At 37.2% G+C, this 15,845-nt stretch overlaps 1 protein-coding gene across 7 annotated transcripts in view; it reads right to left on the bottom strand.

Annotated features, from left to right (window-relative positions):
* Positions 1–15,845, bottom strand: part of SLC9C2 (solute carrier family 9 member C2 (putative)) — a 69,839-nt gene that overhangs the window by 33,461 nt on the left and 20,533 nt on the right. For all 7 annotated transcript variants that reach the window (XM_072946092.1, XM_031688770.2, XM_072946094.1 and 4 more), the window contains 7 exons: positions 14,197–14,340; positions 11,698–11,866; positions 9,336–9,417; positions 6,837–7,003; positions 6,122–6,235; positions 4,339–4,436; positions 3,249–3,368 (listed from right to left, as the gene is read on the bottom strand). In XM_072946092.1, coding sequence (XP_072802193.1) covers positions 3,249–3,368; positions 4,339–4,436; positions 6,122–6,235; positions 6,837–7,003; positions 9,336–9,417; positions 11,698–11,866; positions 14,197–14,340 — 894 coding nt within the window. The remainder of the gene's footprint in view (positions 1–3,248; positions 3,369–4,338; positions 4,437–6,121; positions 6,236–6,836; positions 7,004–9,335; positions 9,418–11,697; positions 11,867–14,196; positions 14,341–15,845) is intronic.

Raw genomic sequence — 15,845 nt, 5'->3', positions numbered from 1 at the left:
TTTGATTTGCATGTCCCTGACAGTTAGTGATACTGAGCATCTTTTCATGTGCCTGTAGGCCATCTGTATGTCTTCCTCTTTGGCAAATCATCTATTCAGATCCTCTGCCCTTTTTTAAATTGGGCTATGTGTTTTTGTAATGTTGAGTTGTTTGAGTTCTTTGTATACTTTGGATATTAACCCCTTATGAGATATATTGTTTCCAAATGTCTTCCATTCAGTAAGTGGCCTTTATATTTTGTTGAGAGTTTCTTTCACTGTGCAGAAGCCTTTTATTTTGATGTAGTCCCATTTGTTTATTTTTCGCTTTTCCTTTCCTTCCTGAAGAGACATATACCAAAAAAATTACTAAGGCCAATGTCAAATAGTTTAATGCTTATGTTTTCTTCTAGAAGTTTTATGGCTTCAGGTCTTACATTTAAGCTTTAACTCATTTTGAATTTATTTTTGTGCATGGTATGAGAAAGTAGTCTAGTTTGATTTTTTTGCATGTAGCTGTCCAGTTTTCCTGGCACGCTTATTGAAGAGACTGTCTTTTCTCCATTGTATATTCTTATCTCCTATGTCATATATTAATTGACCATAAACACATGGGTTTACTTCTGGGCTGTCTATCTTGACTCACTGATCTATGTGTGTGTTTTTGTGCCAGTATCATACTGTTTTGATTACTATAGTTTTGTAGCATAGTCTGAAGTCAGAGAGACTGATTCCTCCAGCTCTATTCTTTCTCAAGATTGCTTTGGCTACTCAGGGTCTTCTGTGTTTCCATACAAATTTTAGAATTATTTGTTCTACTTCTGTGAAAAATGTCATTGGTATTTTGATAGGGATTGCCCTGAATCTGTAGATTGCTTTAATTAATACAGTCATTTTAACAAATACTAATTCTTCCAATCCATGAACACAGTACATCTTTCCATCTGTTTGTGTTGTCTTCAATTTCTTTCATCAGTTTTCAGAATTCAGATCTTTTGCCTCCTTAGTTAGGCATTTTATTCTCTTAGATATTTTATTCTTTTGATGCAATTGTAAATGGGATTGTTTTCTTTTTCTCATATTTCATTTTTAGTCTATAGAAATAAAACAGATTTCTGTATATTAGTTTTGTCCTGCCATCTTACCAAATTCATTGATGAGCTCTGGTGGCTTTCTGGTGGCATCTTGAGGATTTTATATGTATATTATCATGTCATCTGCAAACAGTGACAGTTTAACTTCTTCCTTTCCAATCTAGGTTCCTTTTATTTCTTTTTATTCTTGATTGCTGTGGCTAGGACTTCAAAAACTATGTTGAATAAAAGTAGTGAGAGTGGGTATTCTTGTCTTGTTCCTGATCTTAGAGGAAATGCCTTCAGCTTTTCACCATTGAGTATGTGTCAGCTTTGGGTTTGTAATACATGGCCTTTATTATGTTGAGAAATGTTCCCACTGTGTTGAGTTTATATCATAAATGGATGTTGAATTTTATCAAAAGCTTTTTCTGCATCTACTGAGATGATCATATGATCTTTATTCTTCAGTTTGTTAATGTGGTATATCACATTGATTGATCTGCAGATACTGAACCATCCTTGCAATCCTGGAAATGTATTGTTGAATTTGGTTTGCTAATATTTTGTTGAGGATTTTTGCATCTATTTTCGTCAGTGATATTGGCCTACAATTTCCCCTTTTTTGTGGTATCTTTATCTGATTTTGGTGTCAGGATAATGCAAGCTTCATAGAATGAGTTTGGAAGTGTTCCTTTCTCTGCAATTTTTTGGAATAGTTTGAAAGGGATAGGTGTTAATGCTTCTCTACATGTTTGGAAGAATTTACCTGTGAAGCCATTTGGTCCTGGATTTCTGTTTTTTGGGAGTTTTTAAACTACTGATTCAATTTCAGTACTGGCATCTGGTCTGTTCTTATTTTCTACCTCTTGTTGGTTCAGTCTTGGGAGATTGTACATTTCTAAGAATTTGTCCATTTCTTCTAGGTTGCCCATCTTATTGGCATATAGTTGTTTACAGTAATCTCATACAATCCTATGTATTTCTGTGTAGTCAGTTGTAATTTCTCCTATTTCATTTCTGATTTCATTGATTTGGATGCTCTCTCTTCTTTTCTTGGTGACTCTGGCTAAAGGTTTATTAATTTCTCTTTATCTTTTTAAAGAACTAGCTCTTAGTTTCATTTATCTTTTCTAGTTTTTTTTTTTTAGTCTCTTTCACTTATTTCTGCTTATTTATGATTTCTTCCTTTCTACGAACTTTGGATTTTATTTTTTTCTAGCTCCTTTAGGTGTATAAGGTTAAGTTGTTTGAGATTTTTCTGGAAGGCATTTTTTAAAATTAAAGCTAATAGCACATAGGGACAATGCAAATATTCATATATCAAAAGCAAGAGATAAATAAATTTAGAGAAAACACTAGTACTGATTAAAATTAGGAACAGGAAAAAATATTCTATGATATATTTTTTTTTAAATGGTTTCTGTTTATTGAAAGTAGAGGCTGACAAAAAGAAGTTACCTAGATACATATTGAGACCCTAGGGTCTTAATTTTTTATATTTTTCTTTAAACTTAATACATGGAATAAAGTAAAAATTATCATAATTTGTTATGAAAAGTATATTAACAACCATTTAAAATTTATTAGCATTAATGGTCCCAGAATCTTCTCATTTGACATCTTTACTAGAGAAACCTTGTCTTTCTGCTTTAAAAATTCTATAGGTTCAGAACTTATATAACAAAGCAAAGAACCTACACAAGTAAAGTAAAATTTGTATCTTGTGACATTTTGGAAATTGGTGATAGGTATTATTAAGGCCATGCTGTGTTTTTCCTAATTATAGACATCAGCAGAAACACCGCATGGCACAGATGAAATGTGAGAGCTAGATCCAGTCTTTGAGATTGATATTTCTCACTCTCGCTCACATCAGATGAATACTAGAATATTAAAGAAGCCCAAGACATAATGTGACCCTAAGACATGGCAATTAAAACTTGAAGAATCCAAATATGACCATCATTTTCTTCTTCTTTTTTTTTCTATCTACTCTCTATTGGAGGTGTCAGTGAAATTGCTGAAACAGAATGGAGAAAGAAAAGCAAGCACTCTGCTCCTTCCCCACTCAGTCAATGAGTTGACTATAATGTTAGTGGGGGTTTTTTAGGGAAAATCATGGTAATCTATTCTGACAATGTAGGAAAGGTCACATTTTCAAGTGCATTGCTATTAAAGGTTCATAGTACTTACCCACATAGAGTAAGAGGTGCCTTCTCTTTATGATATTTGAAGAAAATTAACAAGCTTTTAAACTTCATAAGCCAACTTCTAGCTCTTACATAAGCTAAAACATCATAAATAGTCATGAATCTAACAGAGAAAAATACAGATACATGTTATAAGGAAAAACAAGTGCTATATCTTTGGGTAATATAAACAGAAAGTTACACTAAATATAAATGTAGTATGGGTTTGTTAAATATGCCTCAGTATCCATCAGCTACCTACCCACAGTCACAGAAGAGAAACATTTTAGCGTAAGCCTCTTGCTGTCCATGTTTCTGGAACTATTCCTGACCTGAGGTAAAATATAATTTAAACTTCTCCAGACCAATTCTTTGGGGTTCAGAATCAAGCTTCCTTTTGTCACGACTTGCCTAGCCCAAGATTTTCCAAGGCCCTAAATTCCCTATCTTTCCCAAACTTCATCCAGGAATTGATGCTGTATCTCCCAGATGTATTGCCAGGGTGCTGAAATTTAACCATCACCCAGACAGACTCTCCCATTGTAGTTGCCCCACAGCTTTGTCTTCGACCGTCCATTCTCTAATGTTTACCAGGGCTGTGACCAAATATCAATATATCTCTAAGATACTAAGCTTTCCCCATCAGATTTACTTGCAACTTGCATCTATCAGTTCCGTAGGTTGGGTCAATTCCTCCAGAGTCTGATCCATTCCAGAAAGCAGTTTAATGGCAGGCTCCAGGCTTCCCTACCTCCCCTATTCAGTAATTTAGTGAATATGATATAAAGACAAAATAATTATAATAGTAATTGAAACTATATGGGTTCTTTTTCATGGCTTCCCTTGTCTCTTACATAAATTGCTCTCTAGTCAGAACTTCCTCCAGAATCTCCTAATGTCATCAAAGTTACTAAACCTGGGGGAAAAGTGTAAACAAGTAAAATAGGAAGTAGATGGATAGATGGATGGATAGACAGATAGATAGATAACATAAAAAGATTGATCAATCTGGGCATTCAACTCTCAGTTTGTTCATTCTGTATCACATACCCATTCAATTTTGGAAATATCAATTAAAGAAGTATTACACTTACTTTCCTTGGACAGGGCAAAAGCTTTTGGTTGCACCAATTAATGTCCGGGCTGCCTCTACACTGAGGACTCCATCATTACACTGTTTTTCAAAGCTACTCTAAAAATAAAAATTACAAAGGACCAAAACATTAATGTAATGTACTCTGCTTGACATTTACATGGCCCTCCCTCACTACTATTATTGAACTCAATATATGAAAATATACTTCTCAAAAACTTCTGTAACAGGAAATACATTTTATCCAATTTAAATATTTACAGAATATTCATTTTTTGCAAAGTACTTTCCTGGATGTTATAAAAGATACAAAGATTCCTAGCTTCAGGAAACTAAAAATCTATACAACTCAGAGTTTACTTCAGATGCTTAATATGGCTAATTACTAGAGAAATGCAATCAAAACCACAATGAGGTATCACCTCACACCAGTAAGAATAGCTATCACCAAAAAGTCTACAAATAATAAAAGCTGGAGAGGGTGTGGAGAAAAGGGAACCCTCCTACACTGTTGGTGGAAATGTAAATTGGTGCAGCTACTATGGGGAACAGTATAGAGGTTCCTTAAAAAACTAAACAATAGAGTTATCATGTGACCCAGCAACCCCACTCTTGGGTATATATCCAGAAAAAACAAAAACTCTAATTTGAAAAGGCACATGCACCCCAATGTTCATAGCAGCACTATTTACAATAGCCGAGACATGGAAACAACCCAAGTGCCCATTAATAGGAAATTGGCTTAAGAAAATGTGGTGTATATGTGTATATACATAAATATTATTCAGCTACAAGAAAAGAATGAAATCTTGCCATTTTCAACAAAATAGAGAATATTATGCTTAGTGAATAAGTCAGAGAAAGAAATACCATATGACATCACTTATATGTGGAATCTAAAAAAATAATACAAATGAATATAGATACAAAATAGACATAGAAAACAAACTTATAGTTACCAAAGGGGAGAGGAAGAGGGGAGAGACAAATTAGGAATATGGGATTAACAGATACAAACTATCATATATATAATAGAAAAGTAACAAGGATTTACTGTATAGTATAGGGAATTATATTCAGTATCTTATAAAAACTTATAATCTGAAAAAAATAACTGAGTCACAATACTGTACACCTGAAACTAACACAATATTGAAAATCAACTATATTTTGATTTTTAAAAAAAATAACACGGAGTCAGTCACTATATGGAATTGTTGGTTTAAAAGTAAACGTGGTAAGTCATTATAACAAGGGTCCCAAAAATCAAGGGTTGATTCAAACTTGATTTTACCTAGTAATCTTTCTATGTCTATATTACAACATTTAAACATTGTCTTAAATATTTTAAGAGAATTTTGATTCACTAGATTTATTTTAACTTTTTAGATTTATAAGAGTTAAATAAGCACTTGGGAGAATTTTCTATAAAAGGAACTCAAATATGTTAAATTTATAAAAGCAGTTTCAAATATTTGGAGATGTTTGATTAACTAAGTATGTAAATGGCACCAAACATCATTCAAGACTACTCAAAAATGAGCTGCTAAAATTTACTAGAATAATAAGAATTAGAAACTTAGAAACAGAATAATAAGATTTGTGACTTGAATTTAAAGTCTAAGAGATTTTTTATTTTTATTTTTCAACTTTAATAAATCAAACATATATTTTAACAACCAATCAAAAGGTGAAAAAAAATTTTTTCTAGTCACCTAGAAACCACATGTAAGAATTGCAAAAATAACAATAAGTAAAAAGCAGATAATGTGAGGAGTACCAACCATTTGTATTATAGCTACATGCAATCTGGCTTCTCCTATTAAATCTTCATCTGTTGGGGACTCCTCCTTTGCTTCTTTGTCACACGAAACACAGGGAACCTGAACAGTATCAGACTAAGTTGAAAAACATACAAAAAAGAAAAGAAAAACATACAAAGTTTTTTTTTAAAAAGTAAAAATGATTAGAAGCTGTTAAATGCTTTGCTCAACAAAGATTCCAGTAATTCAAATCTGAATCACTAAAATGTAGGGCTGTGTATGTAAATAACATTCTTCCTATGGGAAATGTTGCTTTCAATTATGGCGAAGTAACTATTCATTTGGGGAGATTTAGAAACCAAATTCTCCAAACCTGTCTACGCTTGACTGCTCTCTGAAGCAGCCTGTGTTTTCTACTTCTCATAGTACTTATACAGGGAGAGATCTCTCACTTCTTCAACCAATTGGAAACATCACCTTGGCAGAGGCTATTCATAGTTACTCCACCAGCCAGTGTGTAAAAATACCAATTCTCCTGTATTTGGGAAATATTACCAGATCAACAAGACCTTCTCTGTAGAGACAGAATACAAAGAAGTACAGCAAAACTAGTAAATATACCCCCCTTCAGTTTTCTGACATGGAACTAGCAGAATCAAGTTTTTTACAATAAACTAGAGAAAGAGATGCAGACCCAGGGAGGGAAAGGACTATTTCTTGCTAGGTATCAACTCACAGGAATGATGTATTCAATCTTTGTTTTTTCTTCTACTAAGGTCCAATTAACATTTGTCAAAATTTTTTCTGTTTTACACAAAGCTATTCTGTTCTGTATCATCTCCTGGATGTGCTTAATGGCGTTTTGCATGGCCATTTGTCTTTGAAGGGAGAGAGCACACAAACCTGTGACAAAGAAGAATGAGGACCTTAACAGAATACAGTGAAGACTGCACAGAGAAGCAAAAGGGTTGCGTGATGTAGGGAAATCCTGGCATTACCTGCATAGCCAACCCAGAGTGCTTAGAGCAAGGACAATTTTTGTCCAAAATTTTGCAGAAAATCACCCAGCTATCCATTTCCTTTCAGCTGTGCTTTATCTGACTCAACTGCTAAAGAATGTTTTCTTAGTTTCTTTTCATTTCCTACAGCTGGAGACAAGACTCACTGCTTCAAGGCACTCCATCAGTATTTCTCAAGGTATGGAAAACTAGCTGTGTCTTCTATGGTAGAGGGGCTGCTTATTAAACTAAGCAAATTCCTGGGCTCCATCCCATATCTGGAGAACCAGATTGTCCTGGAAATTTGCATTTTTAACAAGTTCTCCAACTGATTCTTACACACAATAAAATGTAAAGGCCACTGCAATAGAGATCCCTCAAATTTAACATGTTTCCTGACCAGAAAATCTGCATGCCCAAAACTTGCAGCAGTTTGTATTGTCTTGAAGTATGAATCTGAGATTATAGCTATCAGGCTCGCTTACCAAAAAGAAGTTAATTAGTGACTGAGCTTAGCCTACTCATTCAGAATTCCATCTCAATAAACTGTTCTCTCTTCCTAACTGCGTATGAGATATCTCATAAAGAGTTTAAAAAAATGTTTCTAAATGTTTCAGTTTAACTTTATTGCATTCTCTACAGGACACTAGGCAACAGTAGTATTTGAAATTTCGAGGATTCAAAAAGGTCTGGAGTCATATCCCTCTCAATTCTGTATGGTCCAGAGCAAAGATGCATTTGACCTCATGCTTAATAAAGAGTTAGAAGGTGTCAGCTTTGGATTTAAAATTCTGGCAGCTGGGAGCACCCAAGGAGAAAGTTTATTCGTTTGCCTAATTACATCCTTCTCATTAAGATGGAGCAAAAGCCACTTTGCAGTTGCTCTGGGGAAACACGAGTATGCCAAAAAATCTGCCCCATTTACTAGCCCTATGCACAGTTGGAGCCCTTGCCTTTGCAGTAAAGCTGTTGCAGGAAGCTCTGCAGCAGTGTTGATGGGGCATGGTTTCAGGAGTGGGCAGGACAGTGAAAAGGCACAAGCAGAGATGGGAAATTCACCAGACTGTTTCTCTGTTTATAAGAATCTTCCTTCAACATTACTCTTTCACCGACCTCTCATTAGTTCTATGATTTCCAAGAAACTTTCTGATTACTTATTTGATTTATCAAGGAAATCAGTAGAGGCCAACACTCTGAATAATGATCACAATTATTTCACACATAGAAAGAAATCATCCTCATTATAAATTAATAAATTGATTTTCTGCCTTATCTATATTCTCCTATGAGTGTAGTGTATATAAATTTCCATTAGTCTCATCAATTCTAGATACCCTGACAGAATCAGTTCTCTAAAGCAGCAAAGCTGAGGACCAGGCCACGGGATACTGGAAAATACAAAGGTCCTACTCTAAGACTTTGTTTAATCCCACCCCATCCTCTCTCTTCCCTCCTTGACTCCATCGCCACTGGTTATCTTATCCTAGATTTCTCTATTGATCATGGGTCTGTTTGTGACTTTATTATATTTACGTATTTTATCATCAACAGCCTCAATTTTTTTCTAGAAATAGGCAACTCTGGCAGAGCCTGCTGGTTGCTCCCAACACCCATTCTCCCTTTCTTCCTTTACCAACAGAGTCTCTGAGTTTTGGCTAAGCACGTTGCCAGTCAGGTCAAGATAATATTTCCCAGCTTCCCTTACCCATGGGTGCCCATGTGACTAAGCTCTGGCCAATGGAATGGGAGTGGTAATGACATACACAACTTCTGCATTATGCCCTCAAAAGGAAGCTGCTTACCCTCCATGGCCAACATCACCACCATCACCACCACCCACCCGCCATTTTCCCTTCCTATTGACCGCATTGAGCTAGCTTCTACCCTGCAGACAATAGAACACCCCAAGAAGAGGAGGACCAATAAACGAGAGGGATCTGAGATCTCTGGACAACCTTGTGGGGGAGACCCATTCCACTCTCCTGGACTTTTTGGTGGAGGAAAAACAAACAAACAAACAAATCTCTGTCTTGTTTAAGCCACCGTTAATGTGGTTTCTGTTAAACTGGCTGAATCAGTATTCCAATTAATACATCATCTATAAATAGTGAGTGAATGAAAGTGCATGATTTCATGATCAATTCCTTGAGCTCCATAAGAAATGTCCCACCATCCCCAACAATAATCTATTTGCATTATTCTCCCCAGTTAATTAATGAAGGATAGACATATTTTACCTAATGTCCTGGCTGAACGAGTCATCATGTATGAATTTATTCCCATAGTCATTAATGATATCACTTGTACATACAATATAAACTGAAAAACAAAACACAGAGTCAGAATCAAAACATCAATAAGTTCTCCAGAGGGAATCACTGTTCAAATTAACCACCAGCAAAATCCTACTTTAACCCACATTTTTCAATCCTGCCTCTGATAAGTAAGTAGAGGCAAAGGGTTGTTTCGTGGGCACTGCTTGAATATAATCTACTGGGGCAGAAATTAGTTTTCAACCAGAATGAGAAGAAGATCGATTTTGCAGTTTGTGGGCGGGGGGCGGACACTGAGAGGAGAGCGGTCCCCAGGCGCCGCCGTCAGCAGCAGCATCGCCGCGGCGGCCGTGGAGCCTGGCGGGGCCCGGGAGGAGCCCCAGCAAGAGCAAGAGCGGGCCGTGGTGACCACGGCGGGACAGGGAAGTGCCCCGCCGCCAGCATTTACCACAGCCACTCGAGAAGCTGTGAAGCAGCAGTCAGGACCCATGGTGGGGTCCGCAGAAGCACCGCCACATCTGTAGATCCTGACTCGGCCGTTTACGAGCCATGCAACTTGAGCCCAATTAACCACTCCGAGTCTCAGGTTCCTCACTGAAAAACGGAGTGAACAGCAGTATGTTCTTCTGAGAGCATTTCTTCCGAGAGCTCACTGATTACAGTGAGCACCCGAAGTCCTTCTGAAAGACACAGCCTCCCGGGCTTCCTCCCTGCGGATTTTCATTCTGTAGGTCTGGGGTGGGATGCCTCCAAGGAGTTCTTAATATCGCACAGATCTGGGGAACACTGTAAAATGACACTCAAGTGTTTGTTAACATTTCGTTGACTTGGGCTTGGGCCAATGCCTCGCACAAAGGAAAACGGAAAGAGCTCAGATACTGGTCATCATCCTTTTCCTCTAGGAACATGGAAGAACCCAAAGTCTCTGCAAAACCACGGGTGTGTTTGAACTCCAAATTAATTTTCAGACCCTGCCCCCAGATATGAAGTGTAAATCCTCAGTAAAGATGGTGAGGAGTATGATACTCCATTGAGAAAAAAAAAAAAAAAAAGAAGCACCATTAAAAATAAGCACTTCCTCTTTGGGTAATTGGGGCACCTGAGTTCTTTTACTAACATGCTATTCTCTTTGTTTTGATTTCTCCACATGCAAGATGGAGAAGGTGACAGTTGCTCTCCCTAGAAAAGATATTTGGAAAAGTACTGTACTCCCGGGGTCTTCGAGGAGAGGAGTGAAATAGCAAAGAAGAGAAAATCCTGAACTTGAAATTGGATAATACCAGGAAACTCTGGACATCTACCTCCAAATTAAAGTTCCTTGGGAGATGGGTAGTGTTCCTAATTTACATTATTTAAGTGTTTTTCTCCCTCCTAGGAGCAGGTTTGGGATTTATCTGACTGGGAGGTGGCAGGGGTGTCCTGAGGATTTCTAGAAACTTCTAACAACTTCTCCAGCTAATACTTCACAAATTATGAGGTACCCTAATGCTGTCAGCAGATGCTCTGGGCTCTTTGGACTTTCCCTCGAGTCTCAGTGTCCCCGATGCTGCCACCATCAGATTGCCCAGAAATCCACTGGCTAGCGCATAGGAGAAAAGCTTTGCGAGAGAATGGAAAGGAAACCAAGTTTTGCTTTTCACTATGGATAATGTAGGCTTCAGCCAAAATTTTTCAAGAAATTAATTTTTTAATTAGCTCTAAAAGACATAAATATAACTAGATCTTTAATTCAAACATTTATAAAAATCTTTCTTTCCATAGTATATTTAATGAGCATTTCAGTTTTTGCTCTAATAGCTATAGGGATTGGAATATTCTAGATAGGGTTTTTTTTTCATGCTTTTGACAGCTATTGAAAAACTGCATTTATATGTCCAATAACACTGACTAAGCTTTTACTAAGTGTCAGGTGTTTTACTGAGCATCATCTCAATCCTCAACTGGAAACCAAAGCTTCACAAGTCTGGGGAGCTTGCCCAGGGCCACTCAGCCTGTGAACAGTGGAGCCTGCATTTGACCCCAGGCTCATCTGACTCCCACACCCATGACCATTACTTGATTCTTGGTCCCTTTCACGCTGTCAGCATAAGTAAACTTTCCTCCAGAAGTTCCTTTCTACTTAAAAGAATGCATTTTTCAAATCTAATCTTAAAAATGGTAAACCTGTACACCAGAAATTGACACAACATTGTAAACTGACTATACTTCAATAAAAAAAATTTTTTTAAATGGTTAACTTGATTACTGGGTACTATGACAAGCACTACAAAAAAAATAAAATAAAAATGAATAAAACTGAATAATCATGGGACATGATTTTTCTTACCTGCTGTGGTGACTCTATTATTTCTTCAGCCAGATTATGAACATCAGGAGCCAAGAGTAAGCTAAAAACTCCCTTAATTCCAGACCACGCTATAACAATGCCCCATCTCCAGTTATACTCATAACTGGAATGCCTCAGAATAGGGTTCAGTAGGACAACAGTAAGTAACCTGTGGAAAGAAAAACATTTGTTTTTAAATCACACCATATGTATCAATGTTATTTATGTTGAAGCTATGCAGTAAATACTAAATTTCTTAAATTTCTTATAAAAAATTTCAGACAATCCAGTTTATTGATCAGCTGTACAAACTCTCTGGAACTAACCAAATCTACTATCTAAATTTTACACTTAATACTCAACTCTTGAAAAATAACGCTAGAAGTTCTGTACAAATATAAAGAATTATTACTAACACTAGTGTGTACTGTTTGGGATTTTGGTAGTAAATTCCTGCAGGGAAACTTCTCCAAGTATCACTGACAAGCTCCCTGGAAGGCCATGACTGCATTCAGAAATTAGACCAGGAGGGCCAACAGGTAGGTAGATCATGGTCAAAAAGTAAAATTATTGTAGACACATTAATAACTTTTGTTTAATCAAATTTTTCTTGAGCTCCCACAAGAATCATACATTAAATGTCACATAAATAATTTCGGTTTTTGCTTCCTTTCTCTACAGATCATTTTCCTACAAGACTCTGCGCCAAAATTTGGATTCTATCTTTAGGAGATCTGCACCAAAAAAACATCAGTACTGTCCTTCAAAGGAGATTTAAGCAGAAATAAAACTGACATGTTCTCAGCTTCAAAAATTACGTTATGTATCAGTTTTTTAGTGGGAATTTCTTAAGACAATTTAGAGAATTTTTCTCATTGAAAAACAGAAAATCTACAATTTACCACCTATAATGTATATAATTAACTTGGGCAATCTCCTCTGCCTTGCATTTTAGCCTTTTGCAAAGTAATGCTTATTGAAATTTTCAACTTTACTAAAGGATCTTTCTCTAAGATACCATTGAGTCCAGCCAAAATAGGACAACTTACATCATTTCCTGATCTCAAAAACAGAGAAGCAGTATAGCAAAGACCCTGGAGTTAGTCTACCTGGTTTTAAATTTAGACTTTTTTTTTTTTACTATGTAAACTTAAGCAAGTTATTTAATCTCTCTAAGCCTCAGTTCTTCCTCTATAAAATGGAGATGATAATAATAATAATGGCACTTGCTTTGAAGGACCTTTATGAAGAGACAATTAAATGAGGCAACACTCACAGGGCCCAGAATGATGTTTTGAACGTGGTCAGCACTCAATACATGTTAGCAAGGATTATTACGTCCATGCCTCGTTTGGCTCATCTTCTCTGAAATGCTTTTCTCAACAAGTCTCTTACGGAAAGTCCACCCCTACTTTGAGGGCCCCTTACGATGACTCCCTCCATTAAAGCCTCTTCTCTAGTGAGGTAGGACTGTAAGTCCACACAAGATCTCTGGCACTCACTAGCCATTTGACCTTGGGCACAGCCCTTTGCCTTTCAGTTTTTTCATCTATATAATGGAGATAATAATTCTTATCTCCCAGTGCCGTTGTGAAGTTGAAATGAGATAATGGATGCATAGCTGAGTCAAACAATCTGCAAAAAGCCACGTATCTTTCTCCACACACTGTGACCAACCTCAACCTCCACTTGCACTCCCATGGTGGAAAGACAGTGGAAAGAAACGTAAATTGTCTACACATCCCTCTGTGTGAGAGGGACTATCTGAATCACATGCAGTGCTTCCAGAGTCAGCAGCAGCAATGCTCCGTGAGAACATCTTATAAGTAAGCTCTCTCAGCCAGGCCTATCCTGAGTAGAAAGGCCAATGTTTTTGGAGACGCTGTCATGAATTCTTCTGGAAGACACAACTGTCACTTGTGGGCAATGTCATTCTAGAAAAAGCATGCTCAGGAGAGTCAAGTTTAAATCCCAACTCTGTCCTTACAATTTGGGTGTCTCCAGGCAAGTGTTTAACCTCTCTAGGCTTCATCTGTGAAAAGATGTAATAGCACCTAGCTCATACGGTTGTATTAATATTAATGGTATAATGTACATGGTTAGTGCTTAATAAATGGCTTTATCATAGTTACGATGATAATACAGGATGAAAGTCAACAAGATGTTAGCAGCATTAATCTGGTCCAGTGGTGCTCAGACTTTAACAAGCTTGTTGAAACAGTTTCCTGGATCTCATCTCCAGAGACTGAATTCAGCAAACTGGGACGGGCCCGTGAATTTGCATTTCCCTCAAGCTCATGGGTTATGCTGATGCTGCTGTTCTGCCCCTTCTTATTTTACAGATGGAACCTTGAAGAGAAAACAGACTTTCCCTCAACTGCGCAGCAACCACTATCAGGACCTTGACAGCAATACAGGATTCCTGACTGCATGTCCAGAGCTGTTTTTTGCTATAACTCACCTAAGTCCAGTAAGCAAACTTTAAAATATAATTCTTACCTTACAAAATTCACTGTTGCAAATAAGATGAACATGAAAACTAAAGTGTGGAATGTAAAATACCCAGTTTCTCCACATCCAATTACAATGCCAAAGAAAGTGTATATTAAATCTTGATATACACATGAAAACATCATTAGAATCCTAGAATAAATGGAAAGGAAATCACATTTTAAGCAATGTGTTTCTTAAATAGTTTTCTTTTCACATAAAAGCATCTACCACATATCTTCCATTCTTGTCTTAGCAGAGGTCCTTGCCTCCATCACTGTTACAATTAACATTTAAAAGCATTTTGCTGAAATCAGAAACAGACTCGCAAATATACAGAACAAACTAGTGGTTACTAGTGGGGAGAGGGGAGTGGGAGGGAGCAAGGTAGAGGCATGGGATTAAGAGATACAAACTATTATGTATAAAATAAGTAAGCAACCAGAACATATTGTACAGCACAGCTCAGAGAAATATAGCTATTATTTTGTAATAACTTTGAATGGAGTATAATCTATAAAAATGTTGAATCACTATGTTGTACAACTGAAACTATTATAATATTATAAGTCAACTATATCTAAATAAAGATTAACTAATTAAAATAAAATTAAAGTATTTTACTGGAACTAAAATACACCCAGTTTCATATCCCCCATTACCCTTATCACACCAATGCCTGTGGGCTGCCTTTCACAGCAGAATAGTAAGAGCAAGACAGAAAAATAAGGGTCCCCACCTTCCAAGCTGGTGACGTGGCACTTTTGCTGAGATTAGTGGGCAGCATATCAACTGTCCAGCTGGCCACAGCTGAGGCTGCCACAAGGAGCCCCTGGTTAACCTTGACTTTGTGATAGCTGCCTGGATCCCCTCCATGCCCTCTGCACAACTTCTCCCTTTGTGATTGGCATGAAAGTCCCTTACCTTGAAAGTCTCTTCTATCTGCTTCCTCATCTACTCAATTCCTAAAGACTTTGTTAAAACGGCTAACCCTAATCCCATGTTCTTCAGGAAACCACCCTAAGCCCTCTTGCTGTAAGTGATCCTCCTCCAAATCCTCACATGCAGATTGTCTACCCCACCATGGTTCTTCAGCAGAGAAGAGCATTAGAATCACCCAGATTGTCTTCCAAAAATCTACAAGTCTAGCCCCACTCCCAAAGATTCTTTATGAGTAGACCAGAGCACAGCAGTTAGGGCATGGGGCTGCTCTGGTTCCACGAGGCAACTAACACACCTGGGTCAGGGCCAGGCCTGACTTCTACAGGTGGATCTCAAGTTCTGCCTCTTCTTGGTCCCCTCGATTCACATGTTCCCTTTCATATGACTGGGTGACTATATCTGTCCCTAAAACCAGTCTCCCTATAGATAGGTCTCAAGATCTACACTGGGAAAGAAGCACTAGGAATCCTTTTTCTAGCTGCAGATATAAACCATGTTCTCTTACACAGCATTATTCCAATCAAACAGATAATCTGACACTCTGTCTGACTCCCGTCTCTTGATTCAACTGATTAGAACTCCTAGAAGGAAAGGCTATGAGTTGGAACCTCAAACCGTAAAGCTTAGTTTTATAAAAATTCAGAAATGATGGAAAAACCGAGTAGAATACTTTTTAAAATGTCTACACAGATCTTTAAAAATGCCTTAGAGATAGT

The sequence above is a fragment of the Vicugna pacos genome, chromosome 21 (assembly GCF_048564905.1).
Source record: "Vicugna pacos chromosome 21, VicPac4, whole genome shotgun sequence".
NCBI classification, from domain to species: Eukaryota; Metazoa; Chordata; class Mammalia; order Artiodactyla; family Camelidae; genus Vicugna; species Vicugna pacos.
Note: the sequence above shows the minus strand (reverse complement) of the source record. Positions and strands in the feature narration are given on the sequence as shown.